This window comes from Lissotriton helveticus, chromosome 7 (genome assembly GCF_964261635.1).
Source record: "Lissotriton helveticus chromosome 7, aLisHel1.1, whole genome shotgun sequence".
In the NCBI taxonomy this organism is placed as follows: Eukaryota; Metazoa; Chordata; class Amphibia; order Caudata; family Salamandridae; genus Lissotriton; species Lissotriton helveticus.
The window spans coordinates 1,552,296,289-1,552,316,960 of NC_136068.1; the positions used below are offsets into that span (position 1 = coordinate 1,552,296,289).

The 20,672-nt window shown below is 46.0% G+C and overlaps 1 protein-coding gene across 1 annotated transcript in view; it reads right to left on the reverse strand.

Moving 5' to 3' along the window:
- Positions 1-20,672, reverse strand: part of PTPRH (protein tyrosine phosphatase receptor type H) — a 779,225-nt gene that overhangs the window by 319,614 nt on the left and 438,939 nt on the right. The window contains exon 11 of the mRNA XM_078655031.1: positions 1,530-1,814. Within this exon, the coding sequence (XP_078511157.1) occupies positions 1,530-1,814 (285 nt within the window). The remainder of the gene's footprint in view (positions 1-1,529; positions 1,815-20,672) is intronic.

Here is a 20,672-nt window from a genome sequence, read left to right on the forward strand (position 1 = left end):
TTGAAGCCAAGTGAAAGTGAACAGGGTAAATGAGCAGTGTTATGGGCCCCACTGATGCATGAGTTTTGTGTTTAAGGTTTCGGGGTAATGGTGAGTGTTAATTAGAAATGACTTCTGGAGCCGCGCTGTAGCAACAGCACCCTGCTGAGAAGTACTGGAACACCTGTATTAAAATTGCAGCAACCTGCTTAAAAGTACTGAAACACCTGCATTAAAATGAATGGCAGCAACCTGCTGAGACTTACTGGAACACCTGCATTAAATTTACTGCAACCTGCTGAGAAGTGCTGAAACACCTGCATTAAAATACAACAACCTGCTGAGAAGTACTGGAAAACCTGCATTAAAATTACAGCAACCTGCTGAGAAGCAGTACTGCTGAGAAATTCAGTTTTTCGCCCTCTAAGAATGGTAATTGTGATTAAAACTAGGAACATGCATTTTCCAACTAGGTGATGTGTGGGGGTTCTAATACATGCCCCATCTCCAACTAAAAGATCGACTTCCATCCACACCTCACCCAGTTCGTCCGCTTCCTGTGTCTTGTGCCTTGTCTCATCACCAGCCCGTTCTGATGGAGGTCCCTGAGTTTAGCCCTACGGAGGTTAAGGTTCTTTTGTCACTTTTTGAAAAGTAGGGGAAGGGGGGTCTCCCAGATCTACCAATCCCTGGTCATCAACTCCCCTGACGTATTCCTTGTCCTACGCACTCGCTGGGAGGCCTGGGTGGTTGCATTGCAGGATGGGGAATAGAGAGAAGCACTTACGGCACCCCTGGAGATGGCCATTCCTCCCAGCTTCATTTGAACCAAGTAAATGTTCTTCATACAACCTATTTTACACTAGAGCCGCTTTGGAAGGCAGATAAACTGCTAACACATGCTTGCCGTAGACTGATAACACACATTTTTATCATGTGATTTGGTTGAGCCGCATAATACAGCAATACTGGTCCCCCCTTAGGGGGATCTTGACGGATGTGTTGGGTAGGCCAATAGATTGTTTGCCTCCGATCGTGGTCATGGGTCTACTGGAGGAGTTGGGCGGCAGGAGGTCTGAGAGACACTTGGTGGGTTTGGATATCCTGTTGGGGAAGAAAGATATTGCCCAGCACTGGACTTCAAAGACTGCCCCGATTTGCATGCGTGGCACAATCCATGGACTGATGTTCAAAGATGGAGGAGCCAGGGTACACCGATCGTGGCTGACCACAGAAACATCGTGAAATATAGGGTATCTGATGGGAACATTTCGGGCTCAAGGGAATGTGATGTGGATCCCTCTATTGCTCTCTGATCGGGGATCGTCGCTGTTTGCCTTTACTTTGTTATGCTTCCTCTATTTGCAGGTATGTTTTATATCTCTGAAATCCAATACGAATACTTTATTTAAAAATAAAAAATGTGCTCTTCTATACTGGTGCTGTCCCATTACCCTCAAATCAGTAAAACAGTTAGTGGGAGGTGCTGACACACTTCAATAAAGACCATCAGGTCCTCGCCCAAACGATATCTAAAACCTGGCACTTACTTGTCGTTGCGTCCTTGATGGTCACTGCGGTGCTCATGACGCCATTAGCTGTGTTGCTGGTAATGCTGAGGTTATACGGGACCCCTGGATTAAGGCCAGATATGATCCCGGTCTGCTGAGCTCCACCACCAACACTTGAAGGAAAGGTTACATTTTTCATGGTTCCCACCACCACCACCGTATAAGTGTAGCTGGTCTGGTTCTGGTCCGTGGGCACCGTCCACTGCAGGGTCAGGGAGGTCTCGTTCCTGTTGATTACACTGAAGTTGCTGACTGGTGATGGCACTGAAACCAAATAATGAAAAGGAAGTTACATTGGTCACTTTAAGCTGGGGGCGTCCAGGCGTTTCATTGGTGCTTAGGAACCCGCCTGCCACAAAGTGTGCAAAGGGTACTTGCAAAGCCGCACTACGCACCAGTTTAAGAACAGCTTCAACACTATCAGTCAAAATGGAGAATTAATAGCTGAAGTTAATTTTAAATTATAAACACCTTTGATTCATACAATATCAAAGCTTTCTCGATTCCAGTGTGCTCGAAAATTAAGGATGCACCGAAATATCAAATTCCTCGGTCTCTTTGGCAGCTGGTATAAAACAGCTTGGTCTCAAACAATTCTGTGAAATCAATTTTGATTAGGTTAGGAGCCCATTTTGCTTTCAGTGTCGTCTTGGAAGTCAGGACTGGGATTTCAACCATGAGGAAAGGACTAGAATGTGAGAAATATGAGAGGTCGGTATAGTAAGGGAACCTTTAAAAACTAAAGTGTCTTAACTTCACAAAAACTGAGGAATCCGTGCCAAAGTCAATAGCTCTAACTTCTGTAAAGCGTATGCAGAGCACCAGTCATACACAAAGTGACGTAGATCCAACTTACGTACACTAATGCTCACAGGACACCCCACATACAGCCATCCCTGCAGACACAAAGCAACACAAAATCAGACAACCATGCACACACGGCAATCAGATGCAGGACACTATCAGTCACAGTGTGTGAGTGCCTCTGTGTGAAGGCTGGGTCCCATGTCGGCACATAGTGCCAGGGAATGGAGAGAGTATGTTGCAGTGTCTATCTAGGGTTGCAAGAGCTGGTTGGTCAGGCTTAGGTGGTCACATAGGAAAAATCTGGGCACAGGTTAAGCCTTGGTTGAATCTGGATGAGGGACGCTGCCTAAAGGTGCATTATTGATTAGAGTCACAGGGAAGTGTCAGCGTTTGAAAAAAAGTGCGTGTGAGTAGAAACTTTAAGTCAGTTCCGATTGTCTTCTGATCTGTAGGAGCTAAGCCAGCAGGGGGTTGTATGACATTACCACGCCTTACTTCACCACGCGCATCTTTACATCACCGACATTACAACATACACCGCTACCACACATTTTCATTCACTCACATTACAAACACCTTCACCTCGCATTCCACTACCAAGCATACTTTTACCACACTTACTATTCCTGAAAAATCTTGACACAGTCTAACATTGCCACTTACTGTTCAAAAATTATACATTAAATCTTAATATATGTAATTAATTGCCTTTGTAGTTTAAAGGTTTGGTATCATTTGAACATGATATAATGTGAGGGAATAGGGGGAGACCCCCTAAAGCCCCTTTTTCAATTACCCTCAAATGCGTGTTTTTATCTTGCGTTGTAAACACTCTGTTACCCATGTTATTTAACCAATCTCTGCTTGCATTTTATCAATAACTATTGATTAACATGCTGCGGCCTCAACTCTTTGCTCTTTTGAAAACAACGGAGTGGCAGAGGGCCAATAATGGCTGCCATAGTCCTTCTGGGCAATCATTCTTATTATCCTTTCGATGTTACCAGTTATAGCATTTATTTGCTTCTGTCGTGAGATATACCTGCTGGTTAAGGTGCAGCCTCATGTGGTAGGCACTCACCCAAGGGTCAGGAAGAAATTTTAACAAGAGGGCCTTTAACAATTGATATAGCCCGTGGCACTGGGCTTTCATTTTATATTGGGATAAATCTCCTTCCTTCCACCTTATAACATGGAGGAGTCTTCTGTGGAGTGTGGAAAGGACCCTAGGGACCCATGTTCTCTGTGATGCAGCATAGGGGTAGATGGAGTAGAGCCACAGGTGAGTAGATTAATTATAGACATCCTTTTCAGAGCGCCCCCAAAGTGAATTGAGATGCAGATGATACAAAAGAGTCATAGGTACTAAATACCCAGAAAATAGGGACTCCAAAGGGGATGACCACTTGTTAGGACCACCAACCCAGGTTGGTGACATTGGGAATCCCTGAATGAGCCCTGTCCCAGCATGGCAGTCAGCTAAGTATCTGCCCTTCGTTATCCCCCGTCCCAATGGATCCTCCCCGCATATTATGCGCTAACTTTCCCTAAGAATGTTGGAGATATCTCTGGGTAACCACTTTGTGGGGTAGAGGTTTCCCCAGGCTTTCCCATCTGGATCTACAAAATCTGGGTGTCATTGCAAAAGAGGAAATTGCAAACTTTAGAGATCTGCCAGTGTTATATGGCTTGATAAGGGCATGAAGAATTTGAGGCCCCTTCCTGTAAAAGGCCCTGCAGGTAATGCACAGAGATTTAATTCAAACTCGTTGCTCTATGGATAGCCAATGGAGGTCAACAAAGGCCCTCCTTTTGGACAGGTGTCTTGGGATTTTAAGGAGGAAACGGGCAGCAGCATTTTAAATGGTTTTGAGCCTTTTCTTCACATAGCATGAGACCCTAAATATAAGGACTTTAAGTAATCCAGATGAGGGATTGTCAGGGCCTGGAGGATGAGTCTCTGTGCTACCGTGACAGAAGATCGAACCCTTTCCCTAAAAGTCTGAGACTACTGAAGCATTTTACAGCTAGGGAATTTGCCTGCATTTCCATTGAAAGTCTGTCGTCTAACCAGATACCCACACTTATTATAAATAGTGAACTAATGCCCCGATCTAATAATAGCAAGCATTGGGAAAGCCAAAAGTTCTGAGTTTGAGGCACTAGCATGTATAAATGTGCATAACGTTTGTGTCGGGTTTCTTTGACACCTGCCTTCTTTTGACCTTCTATGTCTACATTGTAAGCTTAGGGGAAGCATGCACAAACATAGGCAACACAAGGAGAATCACCTGGTAGAGAGACATGGCACAAGCTATGTTCAATTGACTACATGAAAAATAAACCATTGGTACTAGCAGTCCTCGGCTCATCGAGGCTGTCAGTAATGACAAAATCCAAGCAACAACATTCATTCATTTCATACATAGCAAGCTCCTGGCCCACTTAACAGTGGGATTAGTATCCCCAATAAGACCATTGACGCACGGGACCCTGCCAATAATTCTTTGCATGTAACACTAAAGATTGTGTTCACTGGTAGCCATGCTTACTCGAGTCTATATGGCCACCAGAGAACTTCGGACAGCGAGATATTTGCACCAACCTTATACACACTTGTGTCTCTTCTCCTCCCACACTCTGTTCTCTCTCTGCTTCAGATGCTGGGGAATGCACTTACATTCTGGTGCTATGAGTCACTGGCAATCCAGCACAATACCAATGGCATGAAAATGGCTTTCCAATGACAAAACAGCACTGTACAGGAGAACCCTAGCTCCTTCCCTACTTATCCCTGCTAGTAAGAGGAGGAAGTATTGCCCTTTTTAGGTCGAGCGTCAGCCAATGACCTATTGCTGTTACTTTCGGGGGAATGTGAGACAGCGTTCAGGCACGAGCCTCTGCTGTCTCAGATTTGCCCTCGAGGGCGCGCACGGCGCCGTGCACATCCCCTGCCTCCCATTGACATGCTCTCTCAATCACACACAGCCACACTCACGCATGCGCGCACACACACATACACCCACGGCTAACAGACACACAGCCACACATATACATACACACGCACAGCTACACACGCGCACACACACACAGTTACACCCACACACGCGCCCCACCCCCCCCCCCACTCACCGGGCTCTTCTTGCTGCATTATGCACTCCGTATACAGTTAGTGCCCACTGCTCCGTATGCTTCCAATGGACACAGTACTTGTAAAATATGTACACTGTGCTTCCCTTTCACTTCTAACTGACTCTCTCTCAATAATCTCTTGCCTATTATCCTTATTCCTGCCGATCGAACTCTCCATCTTCTCCCTCTCTCGCCAACGTGTTGTTCCTTCCAGGTCCTCCCCTTCCTCCCCTCCCTCCCCGCATCAACTTCGTCACATACCGCCTTCCTATCAGTGCGCGGCATCTCCGTGACATCGCCCAACCGGAAGGGATATCCCAGCTCCTTTCCTTTCGGCCCGCTGACGAACCGCACATGAACGTGGCAGTCACCCCGTGATTCAAGCCCTGGCACACCGTACACGACCGTGGCGGTGCCCTACAGAGTGCCTCCAAATACTGTAACCAAGGTAAGCCTTCACTGTGACAAGCCTCTTCATTCTCGGACTTCTCGCCATACCGGCACTCATTACCCCGATTTTTGCACGCAGCTAGGACTCCTCAGTGCCTTCCCGCCGCCGATGCTCCACCCGGACACGGCCTGAACCAACCCCGTTTCTCCTAGGTAAGGGTTACTACTCAAGGTTTTCCTTCCTTCTCTCCCACGCACCACGCCAACAGTGCTTCACCCTAACCACCGTTTCCCCTCCCTTGCCCCAGAGGACTCTGCTGACCTGCCTGACGCCGTGGCACTGAGCCCCTCGAAGCATCTTGAAGCGGGCACCCACGCCCCCCAAAGGTATTATGTGGCGTCTCTTCTCGACCCCCGGCTGTTATGAATCACTTCCCTTATTCGGCCTCACAGCCGCCAGCCTCGCCAGTCCACACACACCTGCCTGGTTTTTAATACCTAACGCGTAACTCTCCCGGCTGCTCAGTAGTGTTTTTCCTTACACGGCCACACAGCAGCCACCCCCGCCAATCCCCACATACCTTCCTAGTTCTCTACTACTAACACGAACCTCCACACTGATCCCACCACGCACCCTAGCCCTTCCTGACTTACCCACTGCTCCTCTCCACTCCAGCAGTCAGCCCTCCCCACTCCAGCCACGTACACGGGCATTTTATCTTTCGGACTTCCAACACCAGTGGTCCCACCCAGATTCACGTCTCTGACTTTTCCCGCTCCACTTCCTTAATCTGTCTCTCCAACTCCACCCTCCAACTCCACCCTCCACCCTCAACTCCCCCCTCCAACTCCAACCCCCCCTCCAACTCCACCCTCCAACTCTACCCTCCAACTCTACCCTCCAACTCTACCCTCCAACTCTACCCTCCCTCACTCGGGGTCACCCCCACATCACTCGGGGACACCCCCACATCACTCGCACCACATCACTCTGGGACACCACCACATCACTCTGGGACACCACCACATCACTCTGGGACACCACCACATCACTCTGGGACACCACCACGTCACTCTGGGACACCACCACATCACTCTGGGACACCACCACATCACTCGGGGCACCACCACATCACTCAGCACCACAACAGCACTGTCCTTGCTTGCTACGAACAAGCATTGCCATAGCCAATAGGACTCACATTAGGAAAGTGTAAGCTATTGGCTTTGTGAATAACAATGCTATTAATTTATATATTTTCAAAGCCAACGCATATTAAAAAAATGTGTCATTTACAATACCAATAGCTCACACTTTCCTAATGCGAGACCTATTGCATTGCAAATGCTTGTTAACGTTCAGCATCCCGTATGAGAAGCAGTGGCTCTGTCTCATTAATAGCACACCACCACTGGTGAGGAGCATGGCTGCTGTCCAAATAAAAGGATAGTATTTCCCAGTGCTTCCTGTACTATCCACACACACTACAGCATTCAGTGTGACTGAAAAACAGAGATAGTGTCCTAAAGAAAAGCAAAAAGTACTCGCAGAGCTGATACAGTGTGCGATTGTGACCATAAAACACCCCTCTTTGGCACTGAACAATTTCTGAAAAGTAAAGCAACACTGCTGAGAAGTGATGGTGATGCTCACATTAAAGTACGGTGGCCCTGCTGGGACGAACGTGCAACAGCAACCCATAAAGCGAACTAACTCTGTAGAAACGCTTGGCTTGCCGTAAAGTGTTGTTACTGTTCCTTCAGAGTTACAGTAGCTCTCTAGACAAACGTGCTGACAGTACCCCACACGCTCTAGAGCACGAGGCCTGTTACGTTATGTTATGTTAATAAGCACTTATGAAGCGCACGTACACCCTTAGGTTTCATGGCGCTGAGTACTGAAGGCCCTTGCGACCAGGATGCTTGGCATAGGCGATGAGTTATTGGGCGTGAGCTTGCTCGAATAGCCATGTCTTCAGCGACTTTCTGAAGCGGAGGAGGTTGTCACAGCTTCTGAGTGCCAGAGGGAGGGAGTTCCAGAATCTGGGGGCAAGATGGGTGAAGCGGCAGCCTCCCAAATGTTTTCATCTGAAAGATGGAGTGGTGAGCAGAAAGTGGAGAGATGACCGTAGGCCGCGGCGCGGGGTATATTTGGTGACCATACAACAGATAAATCTGGGGCCTTTGCCGGGCAGAGCCTTAAAGGCTAAACAGCCGGTCCTAAAGGATACACGGTGAGCTATCGGGAGCCAGTGAAGTTGTGCTAAGCATGGTCTAGCTGACACCCGCTTTGGTTGTCTATGAATCAGTCTGGCCGCTTGATTCTGTACCATTTGGAGCCTTTTTTGTAGACCAACATGTAGGCCCAAGTAGATAGAGTTTGAGAAATCTAGCCGTGAGAGTAATGCTATCACCACCTGAGTTAAAGCAGAGTGGGTCAGCAGATGTGCAATTTTTCTGATTTTCCATAGTTGGTGAACGCTGGAAGAAATCACGGCGCCCACCTGCCCACGAAGCGAGAGGTCGGCATTAATAGTGACCCCTAGTCACCCCTAGGCTTTTCACAGAGGGAGAAGAGGTGGGAGGGGGCCCGAGTTCTGGCAGCCAAAATTGCGGGCCCCAGCTGTTCTTGCTATTCCCAGACAGGACCAACTCCGTCTTATCCAGGTTAAGTTTCAGATGGGTAACGTCCATCCAACGCTGGATATGTAGTATGGTGGATTGAAACTCACTCACGGCATTAGGAGAGCCGAGAGGGAAAATAATCTGAAGGTCATCCGCATAATTGAAGACAGTGATGGTTCTATTTTTAGTGAACGTATCAGAGGTCTCATGTAGAGATTAAAGAGCATCGGGGAGAAGGAGGAGCCTTGAGGGACCCCACAGGTGGAGGTGAGTTTAGGAGCAGTAAAGTTTCCAAGCCTGACTGCCTGAGTGCGGTCGGCGAGGAAAGATTTGATCCACTCCAATACGGGGCCTCGCAGGCCTGCTTGCTCGACACGGTTGAGTAAGATGGTATGGTCAACCGTGTCGAACGCAGCCGACAAGTCCAGGAGCACCAAGGCTTGATGGTCGCCCCTGTCTGCATTTGCTCTAAGAGTGTCCAGGACTGCCAGGATCACAGTCTCCGTGGAATGCGCCGGGCAAAAGCCAGCTTGGTTAGGCTCCAAATAGTCCGAGCATTCGATAAAGTTAGACACGCAACTAGCAACATGGGCCTCCAAGATTTTTGCCAGGTAGGGGAGGAGAGAGATAGGATGGTAGTTGACAGGGTTGCTAGAATCCGCCCCTGGTTTCTTTAAGAGGGGAACTACCGTGGCATGCTTGAAGGTGCCAGGGACCCGGCCTTGGGCCAGTGACTCATTGAGAAAAGGAAGCTGGAGGCGTATAAAAACTACCCCGGAACTGAGCCACTATGCTGCTGCCTTATTGGATGTTGACAATTCTGACACTTTTCACAAAGTAGTTTGGTTAAAAGAGGTGAGGAAACTACTCCAAAAACTGCACCTTGAACACTTGTGGTCTGAAACCGACCCAGATGACTTTCCCTCCAAGAATGTATTAAAAAAGCTATACTGGGAAATGATAAATAATGCCGTATTGGTCTCCAGCCAATCCCCTGCCTTGACATCCCAGTTTTTAGAGATAAAATCACTCCCCATGTTTGAATTGTATTGGGATCTGATCTCCAAGCCTCTAGATAGGAAATTGTTTTTTCAGTTCAGAGTCGGTACCCTACCCCTAAATGCTTTTACTGTTAAATGGTCCTCTGACAACGTTAGCACATGCTTCTATTGTAAATCCCATCCAGAAGATACTTTGCACTTTTTATTCGTATGTCCATTATACGCTGCCCCAAGGAGCAGATGGCTGAAACCTGCATGTAAAAACTTGGGCACAAGGAGATGCCTCGAGGCTTATAGGGTCTTGAAATCAAATTGTGCCCCTCAACTTGTAATTGCAGTCGCCAAGTTCCTGGGATGGGCTTGGATAATACGCACGCGCACTTTAAAACCCCCATGAACTACATGAACTTCCTTTGGACTGTGATGATATTTTTAATGTGTAAATTTTAAAGATTCTTATTCGCCAACAATGCAATATTGCACGCCATTTAATATGTTTTTTTACTATTAGGTTAGTATTTATTATGCTTAGATAGGGATGAAAGCTTTTATGACAATGTTGTCGAATAAAGTATTTAAATTTGAATTTGAGAAAAGGAAGCATGCTCTGAGGCAGGGCGGTAAACATCTCTTTAGAGACGTGCGGGGGACAACGATCGTCGGGAGAGCCAGATTTGACACGAGTCAGAAGTTCAGATAAGGTTTTAGTACATATGGGTTGGAGAGTGTCAAGAGTACTTTGGTTTTTAGAGATAACTTCCAGTGGTTCCCAGTTGGTAGTATTGGGGAGGCTGGCTTTAATAGAGGAAATTTTATCAAGGAAGAAATGGTTTAAATAGTTGCAAAGTTCTTGGGTGGGGGTTTGCATCAGCGAGGTACTTGTATTGTTACATAAATCGATTATGATTTTGAAAATGTCTTTGTATTTGTTATGGGCGTTGAGTAGTTTAGCGGAGAAGTATGCTGATTTAGTGGCAAGATAACTGTTTTATATTCTCTACGGGCGATAATAAAAATGTTCTCGGTCTTCAACTGAGTAACTTAATCTCCATTTCCTCTTAGTTTGTCGCAGCGCGAGTTTTTGTTAGTTAAGTTCAGAGGAAAACCATTTGTGCGCCTCCGAATTGCGGGCACGAGAGAATTTAACAATGGGTGCGTGAATGTTACTCACTGATAGTAGCCATTCAGCGATTTTTCATGCTGGTGCACTGCTACGAAGAGTAGAATTCACTTGCAGTTCACGCTGAACAGCAGAGTTGAATTCTGTGTATGTCGTACCATACATAGCACAAGTAAGCAGCTCTGCTGAGAGGCAGTACTGCTCACAGAAAGGAGAGCAGAGCTGCTGAAGCACAAAAATTAAAATGACAGGGACCTGCTCGTAACTGGAATAAATATACAATGTTACATCGCATACCGTTTACAACGCAAGTCGTTACGACTTACTATAGGGGGCACTGGATGTCGGAATAATATAATTTACTATTCAACTCCACTCTGTGCAACAGTAGGGAAGGTGTTAGATTTTAAATTCAACACCTTTTGCCACCTAAAGCAAGTCGTTGTAACGACTTGCGTTGTAATGGTTTGTGATGTAACAACGTGGTCGTGTAACAACTGCGTTGTAATGGCATGCAATGTTTCGCATGCTATGTAAAGGATGTCTCCCAACTGGAATACTTGTGTTAAAATGGCAGTAACCTGCTGAGAAGTACTGGAACACATGCATTAAAATTAAAGCATCTGCCGAGAAGTACTGGGACACCTGTAGTAAAATTAAAGCATCTGCCGAGAAGTACTGGGACACCTGTAGTAAAATTACAGCAACCTGCTCAGAAGTACTGGAACACCTGCAATAAAATTACAGCAACCTGATGAGAAGTACTGGAACACCTGCATTAAAATCAAAGCATCTGCCGGGAAGTCCTGGGACACCTGCATTAAAATTACAGCAACCTGCTCAGAAGTGCTGGCACTCCTGTTTAAACCTGCATTAAAATGACAGCAACCTGCTGAGAAGTACTGGAACACCTGCATTAAAATTACAGCAACCTCCTGAAGAGTAATGAAACACCTGCATTAAAATGGATGGCAGCAACCTGCTGAGACTTACAGGAACACCTGCATTAAAATTACAGCAACCTGCTCAGAAGTGCTGTCGAAAAGTAAATTTTGCCATGTTCTGTGTCCCTACGTGTTCCCCATCCTATGTTATGTGTGCATGATTAATATGCATATGTATTCCCCGTGACCGATTAAAGACGCAATTACAGTTGTGTCCATCTCTAGTATGCCAGTTTCCAGTTCTCGTGAAAACTACGAGTATTGAGCCTATGTAAAGCTACGTTGCCACGTTTCACAGTGTGTACGTTATTTCATTGAAAAGTCCCCGTTTCTAGGCCTCAAAAGGGCCCGGACTCAGATTCAGCTCTTGTCTCCTGAACCCTCGCTGAGGAGCGATACAGCCCCCACCTGTATCCCTGACCCTTCACTTACTTCCTGACTAGTACCCGGCTCGGCCTGGCTCTGTCTGCCAGTCTGCCAAGAGTATGTTATGATTCTAGTTATGAGTCCAGCCCTCCTTCTCTGCATTCCTACGCTACTGAATCGCATCAATAGTTTCCGTCATGGTCTAGTCTTTACGTCAATTTAATATTCATTTAATATTCCTCAACACGCACTACATGTAGAATAATGCATGCACCAGTCTTAGAATCTGTTAGCCTTTACCCCGATAACTTTTGGATTCTATCAACATGTTCTCTAAACATCAGATACTAGATAATGTTTAGGTACATGTCGCTCTGACTCTCCAGACTTCAGTCTCTGCTTCTAGCGCAGAAGTCATAGCCCCCAGCTTCTCCTTAGTAATACGTCATCGCCAGTTTGCGCGCACCACTAGGTTAGAGGTCCCGGCTCCTTAGGTAGCCCCCTCCATGTTTCCGCCCCATTTATGACATATTCTGTTACGTTTACATCACATGTCTATGTATACGCCTCCTGTTACACCCACTTTCACCCTTATCTTTCGCGACTGTTGCTAACCCCACCCACTGTCACACCTACTGTACGTACTGTAATGCAATTGTTTTAGTATATATGCTTGTGCACGGTTATTAAAAGCTGCTAGCCATTTCAGATCTTGCCCATGCAGGTTGTCCTGTTCCTGTCCTTTATGCTGTATTAAACCTGCAAACTCCTACTACCTCGAATCTTGACTCTTATTTATTGAGCTATCTGTTGTTGTTATCAAAAATAGAGGTATTATTTATTTATTTACCACATAATGGCGCCCGAATAGGGACTTGCCCTTTCCCCACGCGCCGGTGAAGCCACGCAGGCCCCCTGATCCTCTGCAGCCGTGACGGAACCATACCGTGCACGTGCAGATATTTCTGCTTCAAGTATCCCTCAGGCCCACGGAGGAGACGGAGGTTGCGGTCCAGCATCCAGACGAGGCGGTGGAGGAACGCGGCGAGTCCCGACCAGAGCCCAAGCCGAGAGTCCAAGGTCCGAGGTATCCGGAGGCCCACCGGTAACAGAAGTCCGAAGTTCGTCCGTCCGGCGTCGTAGCAGTCCAGTCCAGTCCGAGGCCTTCCGTTCTTGCTGCCCGGTGAGTACCGTTGCTGGGGTAGTATCTAGACAGGGTCAATCTAATTGTCTCTGGTCCGTGGGTTTGGGGTACACAGATCCAACACGAAGTGTTCACTTAGGTGGATGCGGGTCCTGACGTGTCTCTTTATGAGACCGGTAAGTTTCGTACTGTTTTAGCAGTGCATCTAGTTTCTGTTCTAGTTCATCCTGTTCTCGAGAAATTCTGTATTTTGTTTTCAGTATTCTGTCAGAACTGTTATTTTAAATGTCATTCATGTATTTCAATGTCGTGGTATGAAAGTGGTGTAATTATCGTGTTCATTGTGTATTGTATTGTGTCTAGACCACAGTTCAGTCATGCCTTTGTTTTCCAAACTACGTCATTTAAAAACTAGAAAAGGTCTGTTAGAAGAAGCAGTTCCTGTCCCGCCTAGGGACAGTCCAGGTCATTTTATGTATCAAAAGCATGGCATAAGTGCCATATTATATCTAGATTTATAGGTGGAGTACACCAAAGATTTAGAAGAAAAGTATAGATGGCCCGTATCAGGTACGTGGGATGCCGAGTGCATCATGCGAGTAGAAGAAGCATTATGGAAAAAGAAAGCCAGACAGTCACAGAAAGATGCCATCGAGTTATGGCGTAAAGAATCTCATAAAAGAACCGAAAAAGAAATCAGAAAGTCAGAATTAAGTAGAGAATCCACAGAAAGAGCCCAAGAAAGGGAATTAATCGAGGTAGGTGAACGAGTTAAAGCCGAACAGTCAGACAGACAGAGGAATGCCCTCATTAAGGGTATGTACCCTCTTCTTGCCGAGGGTTTGCCAAAAGCGACCCCGGAGGCATCCAGTAATTTTCCGCCACCCTTAGTTCCGACCAAGCTACGTCACAAACCGACCGCAGCTGATATTTTCATCTCGTCCTATTTGGACGACACAGTGCCAGAATATGCAAATCCTGTTCCGCCAGCTCCTGTAAATAATGTAATTCCTGCTCCTCCTGACACCGGGGCACCTTTTGCAGTACCTGCTACGGTACCCCCGGTCCAGCCCGTAGTACAACTTCCCGCCACATCAGTCACTCTGCCAGCACGAAGAGTATCAGTCGACGATTCTAGTATAGGGGCAGCAGGAGGAGGTCCTCCTGGTACCCCGCCGCCAAATAGGCGTTTAGGAGCAGTCGAGTTACATGAACGTGCGTTACAGCGCACGCCCAAATTTAAGTCCGATGCAGAAATCAGACGAGTTCTTACTGAATGCTGTTATGATCCAGTTCCAGGCGAGGAAGGTATGGTTCTATATTCCGTGCGTATAAGACAGGTGTCCGAGTATTTGGTCACCCTACCGAATATGAAAGAAGATCTAGACAGAATGTATCGTTTCATTCGTACAGGACAAGATCCAGAAAGTATTGCTGAAGTAATGTCTCACAGGAAATCCGAGATCCAGTTCATGTTATTAAAGTTTCTGATCAATTGTTTAATACGGGAACAAGATACCCCGACTAAAGATCCGACCGAAATGAGAGTTCTGACAAGGTGGAGTGATAATATAGCCGAGGGTAAGCACAAGACACTCAATAGTATAGAGCATATGTACAAGAAAATTCGCAAAGAAATAATAAAGATACACGAACAACGCACAGAAGCTCCAGGAAGCGAGAAAGAAAATGACTCTTCTCCTGAAGAGGTCGAGGACGAGAATACTGCCAGAATAGCGTATGTAGGTAAATCTAGATTTCCAGACCGACATTTACGCCTAGAACACAAGAAAGTCTTTCATCGCCCAGCACCAGAACAAGGCTCTCTAGAACAAGTGTTTCAAGCTACCGATCACATTCTGAAATCACGAATCGGTTATAGTGAGTTAAGTACTATGCATGAACAAGAACTAGCCCGATCAGCAGTTCGATGGACTACTGATTCTACCACTTTTCCAGACGAAATAGTGGCACAAATGTTCCTGAAATTGCCCCCAGCCGAGCAGCGACTGGTGGGTATGTATATGACCCAGCACCTCATCACATTGTATGAGGGTCAACATTCTGATCCAGGTCCGTTACATGATGTCCTGAACGAGTTACTCCAGTATAGATGGAAAGGTTTAGGTACCGATTTAATTAGTGTCATTCTAGAACAGCGCCACAAATATAGTACGTTTTTGAACCCGCATTTTGTTCATGTCTCACCTCCAGAAAGTAAACCGTTTTACATAGACAGACAGAATCCGCTACGAGAAGTGCACCCAGTTAGGACAGCGGGTGGTGAAATGCAACGAGTATTTGTTTACACCCCAGTTACCAAGATGGAACTCTTAGAGATGAAGAAATTAATTCCCTGTCACGATAAAGATCCAGCAGGGTTCCACCGAGAATTAAAAGACATGCTCCGTATGGGAGAATACACGTATCCAGATATTATTAAAATGTTGAAAGTCCTGTTGCCCGCAGGGGTATACGAAAAACTCAAGGAAAAAGAGTGGGAGGTGGGAGAGAAAAAGATCGATTGGGCAGCTCTAGAAGCTGAAGATAAGATACGAGTACCAGGTACCGGTCTTGGTGACAAATGTAAAGAATTACCTGAACTGTTGATACAAGTTTTGCCTAGATTATTAGCCACTAAAAAGGAAGACTGGGATGCAATCTCAGCCTGTAAACAGAAACAAGACGAAGACACTAGTGATTTTTATTCCAGAGTAGAGAAATGCTTTATCATAAACAGTGGTTTGAAGACGAGTAGCGAGTCATACCCTCATCTTTTTGTTACTAAATTAGTCGAGAATTCAAGTCCACAAGTTAAGAATCGAGTTTTGTAAGTCGAAAGTACATGGCAAGCTAGTACCCCGTCCCAGATGTTACAGATGCTCCAATATCACCAGAATAGAATCAGAGAAGAGCAAGAACACGAGAAAAGACGTATGAAAGATACGAAAATGAAAGTACTAGTTGCACAATCTGTTCCACAAGACAGTCAGAAGAGGGGTCCGCATCAAGCCAGTCATCCTGCAGTTCCCGTTAAAGGGACATGTAATTATTGTAAACAGCCAGGTCATTTTATAAACGAGTGTGCAGTTCTGAAACACAATATAGCCACCGGTAAAACTAAAGAAAGACCACGTCCGCCTAGACAAGAACAAGTTTCACAGACTTCTCAGCCACAGAATGCACAACAGACAGTTCCAGCATCGCAGCCTATTGCTGCAACACAGCATGTTACACAGCAGATGTACCAGTATGCTCAGACAGAGTATCCAGAGTATCAAGCGTACTCATGAAACAGCCTAGAGAGGGAGGTAGGCTTGCCTCTCATCGAGATTCCTGTAGATCAAGAAGGTCCCTATGTTCATAGTCAAGTACTAGGGAAAGACAGAAAGTTTCTGATTGATACAGGGGCAAGTAGGACTATCATAAGTCACGACGAGGTTCCAGGGGCTCCGCTCTCAGGCTCTAGAAATGTTTCCCTTGGATTTTCAGGAAAGCCTATTGTAAACGAGATTTCAAAGCCAGTTACTCTAGAAGTAGGTCCATTGTCCCGAACTACTGACCTGTTACTTACGAAGTCATGTCCAGAAAATTTGTTAGGCATTAAGACACTGAAAGAATTAGGTGCAGTTATTTGCTGTTCCCCAGAGGGAATACGTTTGTTTTTACGTGACTTCAAGGGTCACTATGTATTACGAGATTTTGATCCGAGATTGTCTAATGTCCCGCAGCATCTATGGGCGCAAGGTCCAACTGATGTTGGCTTCATGCAAATCACACCCCATCGTGTGACTCTCAAGCAAGGTATAGTCCTGCAACGAATCAGACAGTACAGATTGCCACCTGAGGCTGTAGCAGCCTTATCCAAAATTATTGACGAGCTTATGGCTCAAGGAGTAGTTGTAGAAACTGACTCCAATGTATGTAATTCTCCGATCATTCCAGTCATGAAACGTACTGATCCAAATGCACCCCCAGTATATCGATTAGTGATTGACCTTCGAGAACTCAATAAATGTATTATTCCCCAGTATCCAGTTGTTCCAGACATCTCATCCCTGTTGACAGCCATTGATTCTGAGGCAATATTCTTTACCGTAATCGACCTCAAGAACGCATTCTTCAGTGTCCCCATTCATCCAGATAGCCAGTACCTTTTCGGTTTTTGTTTAAATGGAAGGAGCTATAAATTCACCCGAGCTCCTCAAGGTTTCACAGAAAGTCCTAGTATCTACAGTCAAGCACTCAAGAGACAACTAGACAACATTCACATGCCAACTGACACTGCCCTGCTCCAGTATGTCGATGATCTACTGATCACAGCCCGTTCTGAACGCGCTTGCGAGCGAGCATCACTTACAGTTCTGTATTTCTTAGCCGAGATGGGGCACAAGGTGTCCCCTTCAAAGCTTCAATTCTGTGTCCAGCAAGTGATCTACTTAGGCCACTTACTGTCCAAGTGGGGTAGGCAGTTGACACCCGATCGCATCCAGTTAATAGCGAGTCTTCCTCAGCCCAAGACACAGAAGGAGGTACGTGCTTTTATCGGCCTTACTTCCTATTGCAGACAATGGATTCCTCAGTATGCATATCTAGCCAAGCCACTGATACAGTTAACGACACAGGAGGCAGCCGTATCGACTGTTCTCCCTTGGACATCTGAACATACACTTAGTTTCAATGAGTTAAAGAAAGCTTTATGCCAAGCTCCTGTTCTAGCAACACCGAACTACAGTAAGCCTTTTACACTTTTTGTCACAGAACGTGATGGTACAGCATTATCTGTTCTCACACAAGATCAAGCAGGACAATACAAGCCCTGTGCTTATTTTTCGAGCACATTAGATCCAGTAGCCCAGGCTCTGCCTGCGTGCCTCAAGTCAGTTGCAGCCACAGCACTAGCTATCAGACAAAGTGATTCCATAGTATTAGGGCATCCCTTGACAGTACAAGTTCCACACTCTGTGGAAGTTCTTTTAAACCGAACACAGACTCAACACTTGACAATTGCACGTTTGACAGGTTATGAACTGACACTATTCCAGCCACACATAGAAATCAGACGCTGCAACGTTCTAAATCCTGCTACACTGTTACCATCAGTTAATTCAAACCCTGCCACACATGACTGTGTGGAAGTAGTTAACACCATGACTAAGCCAAGACAAGATCTGACAGACATTCCATTACCAGATCCTGACCTGACACTTTATGTGGATGGTTCATGTATGAGAACAAGTACAGGAGAACTAGTAGCCGCGTATGCAGTGCCTACTGACACTGAAGTTATTGAAACACACCGTATTGACACTCTGTCCGCTCAAGCAGCAGAGCTAGTTGCTCTGACCCAAGCCTGCATACATGCCAAGAACCTGAAAGTTAATATTTACACAGATTCACATTACGCATTTGGAGTTGTACACGACTTCGGAGTGCTCTGGCAGGAGAGAGGCTTCATGACTTCTCATGGAACCAAGATTCAGCATGGTCTCCTTATTCAAGCTCTGTTAGATGCCATACATTTACCGACATCTATTGCTATCATGAAATGCAAAGCACATACGAAAATTACCGACATTATTTCGCAAGGTAATGATCTAGCAGATCGAACAGCCAAGCTTACAGCACAGACACCAGACATACCAGTTAACAAGACACCGACATCCACTCTAGAACAGACTACTTGTATGACAGTTAAGGACCCTACTCAAGAAGTCATAGATATTCAGTTACATGCTACCCCCGATGAAATCAGGAAATGGTCCGAACAAGGAGGGGTCCAGACAGATCAGGGATGGTTGACGAAGGGTAGAGCCACATGGTTTCTCCCCGACTCAATGGTTCAAGTCATTATCAATACCGCACATAGTCCAGCACACTTAGGAGAAAAAGCCATGTTAGACGGTATCCAGGACATTTGGTTTAACAAGCATTTACGAGCTGCAGCTAAGCAGAAAGTCCGTACCTGTATGATATGTTGCCAGTTCAATCCAGGTAAAAGTGTCCCGGTGGAACAAGGTGGATTCCAGCCCCCTGACCACCCTTTTGAAGTCCTCCAGATGGATTATATTCAGATGGAGCGATGTCGAGGTTTTAAGTATGTCCTTGTAGTTGTATGCGCTTTGTCCAGGTGGACAGAAGCATATCCAGTCCCAGATTACACAGCCGCGACCACTGCCAAGCAGTTGGTTCGTGAGTTCTTCCCCCGTTATGGACTCCCTAGGGTCGTGTATTCTGATAACGGCCAGCCATTCTCATCTGAACTGATGAAGCACGTTTCCCTGTTGTTAGGGTACCAGTGGAAGTTCCATTGTGTACGCCATCCAGAAGCAGCCGGTCTCGTAGAGAGACATAATCAAACCTTGAAAATCCGCATTGCCAAAATCTGTCAAGAGAAAGGTGTAGACTGGTTAGTTGCTCTGCCAGTCGCCTTATTTTATATGCGCATGGTCGCACATTCCAGATCAGGTCTGTCCCCGTATGAGGTCTTATTCGGCCGCCCCCCAAATATGTGGGGTACACCTAGACCCCGAAGTATTACAGATGTTTCCAGTAATATGCTGACAGATTACCTAGCTTCCTTGATGTCTGCCCTACACTCTTGTCGTTCACAGGTTGCCGCCGCATTTCCAGACAATACCGAGGTGAAACCGCATGAAATCGTTCCTGGAAGCTTGGTTCTCGTCCGCAATTTTGATCGTTCAAGTCCGCTGGAGCCTCGCTGGAAGGAGCCTAAGTTGGTCCTCTTGACCACCCGTACTGCCGTCAAGTTGGAAGGCAGAAAGGGGTGGGTCCATCTGTCCCACGTCAAGAAATTTCACGGATCCCGACTACAAACTGTTTCCAAGAACTTTTCCAAGGATTGTCCAGATTTTAAGGACTGCCGAGATACTATTCTTAAGGACTGTCCCGCAAATGACATTGATTCCAAGCCTCCCCTGTTAGAGGAAACTCCGCAGCAGGAGTATAAAAAGAAGCTCCGGTCTAGTAAAATAAGTCAGCCAGTTTAATTGTCTAAGTCCTCCTCTAGGTGAAACGGTTAGACAGGTATCTGACATGTATGAAATAGACCCCCATAGTGAGAGAGTTAGTCAAAACTCAATCCGATGTATCGTTTTTCTAAGCTTTATACTGTTTCTCAGCCTGATGGTTACCTGCACGAGTTATGCATTTCATTTATGTTTTCCAATTTCTCATGTAAATAAGTCTTCAAATGCTACAGTAGAGCACACGTTTAGTGATCTGCCTCCTCATGAACTATCTTATCGTCTTGCTATGCGCAATAATTCATTTATCCGCATGCTACATTATTCACACCAGACCAGCAATGCCACTAATTGTTGGGTGTGTGGTCGACTCCCCCCTTTCCAGACACCGAAGGGAGTTCTGCCACTGTTTCCTTATCCATTTTCACATAACGGTTCATGTGGAGCCTGGTCCACGTTAACATCATCCTCAACTGATATGTCCTTTCTGAACAGCACATGTTTCCCAGACAAGCAAGGTCTTCCCCACAGAACCGGGTTAGATCTAGAAAATGAAGTTTATAATCTGGGTAATTATTCTTCGAACTTCATGGTCCTGAATGTTCAG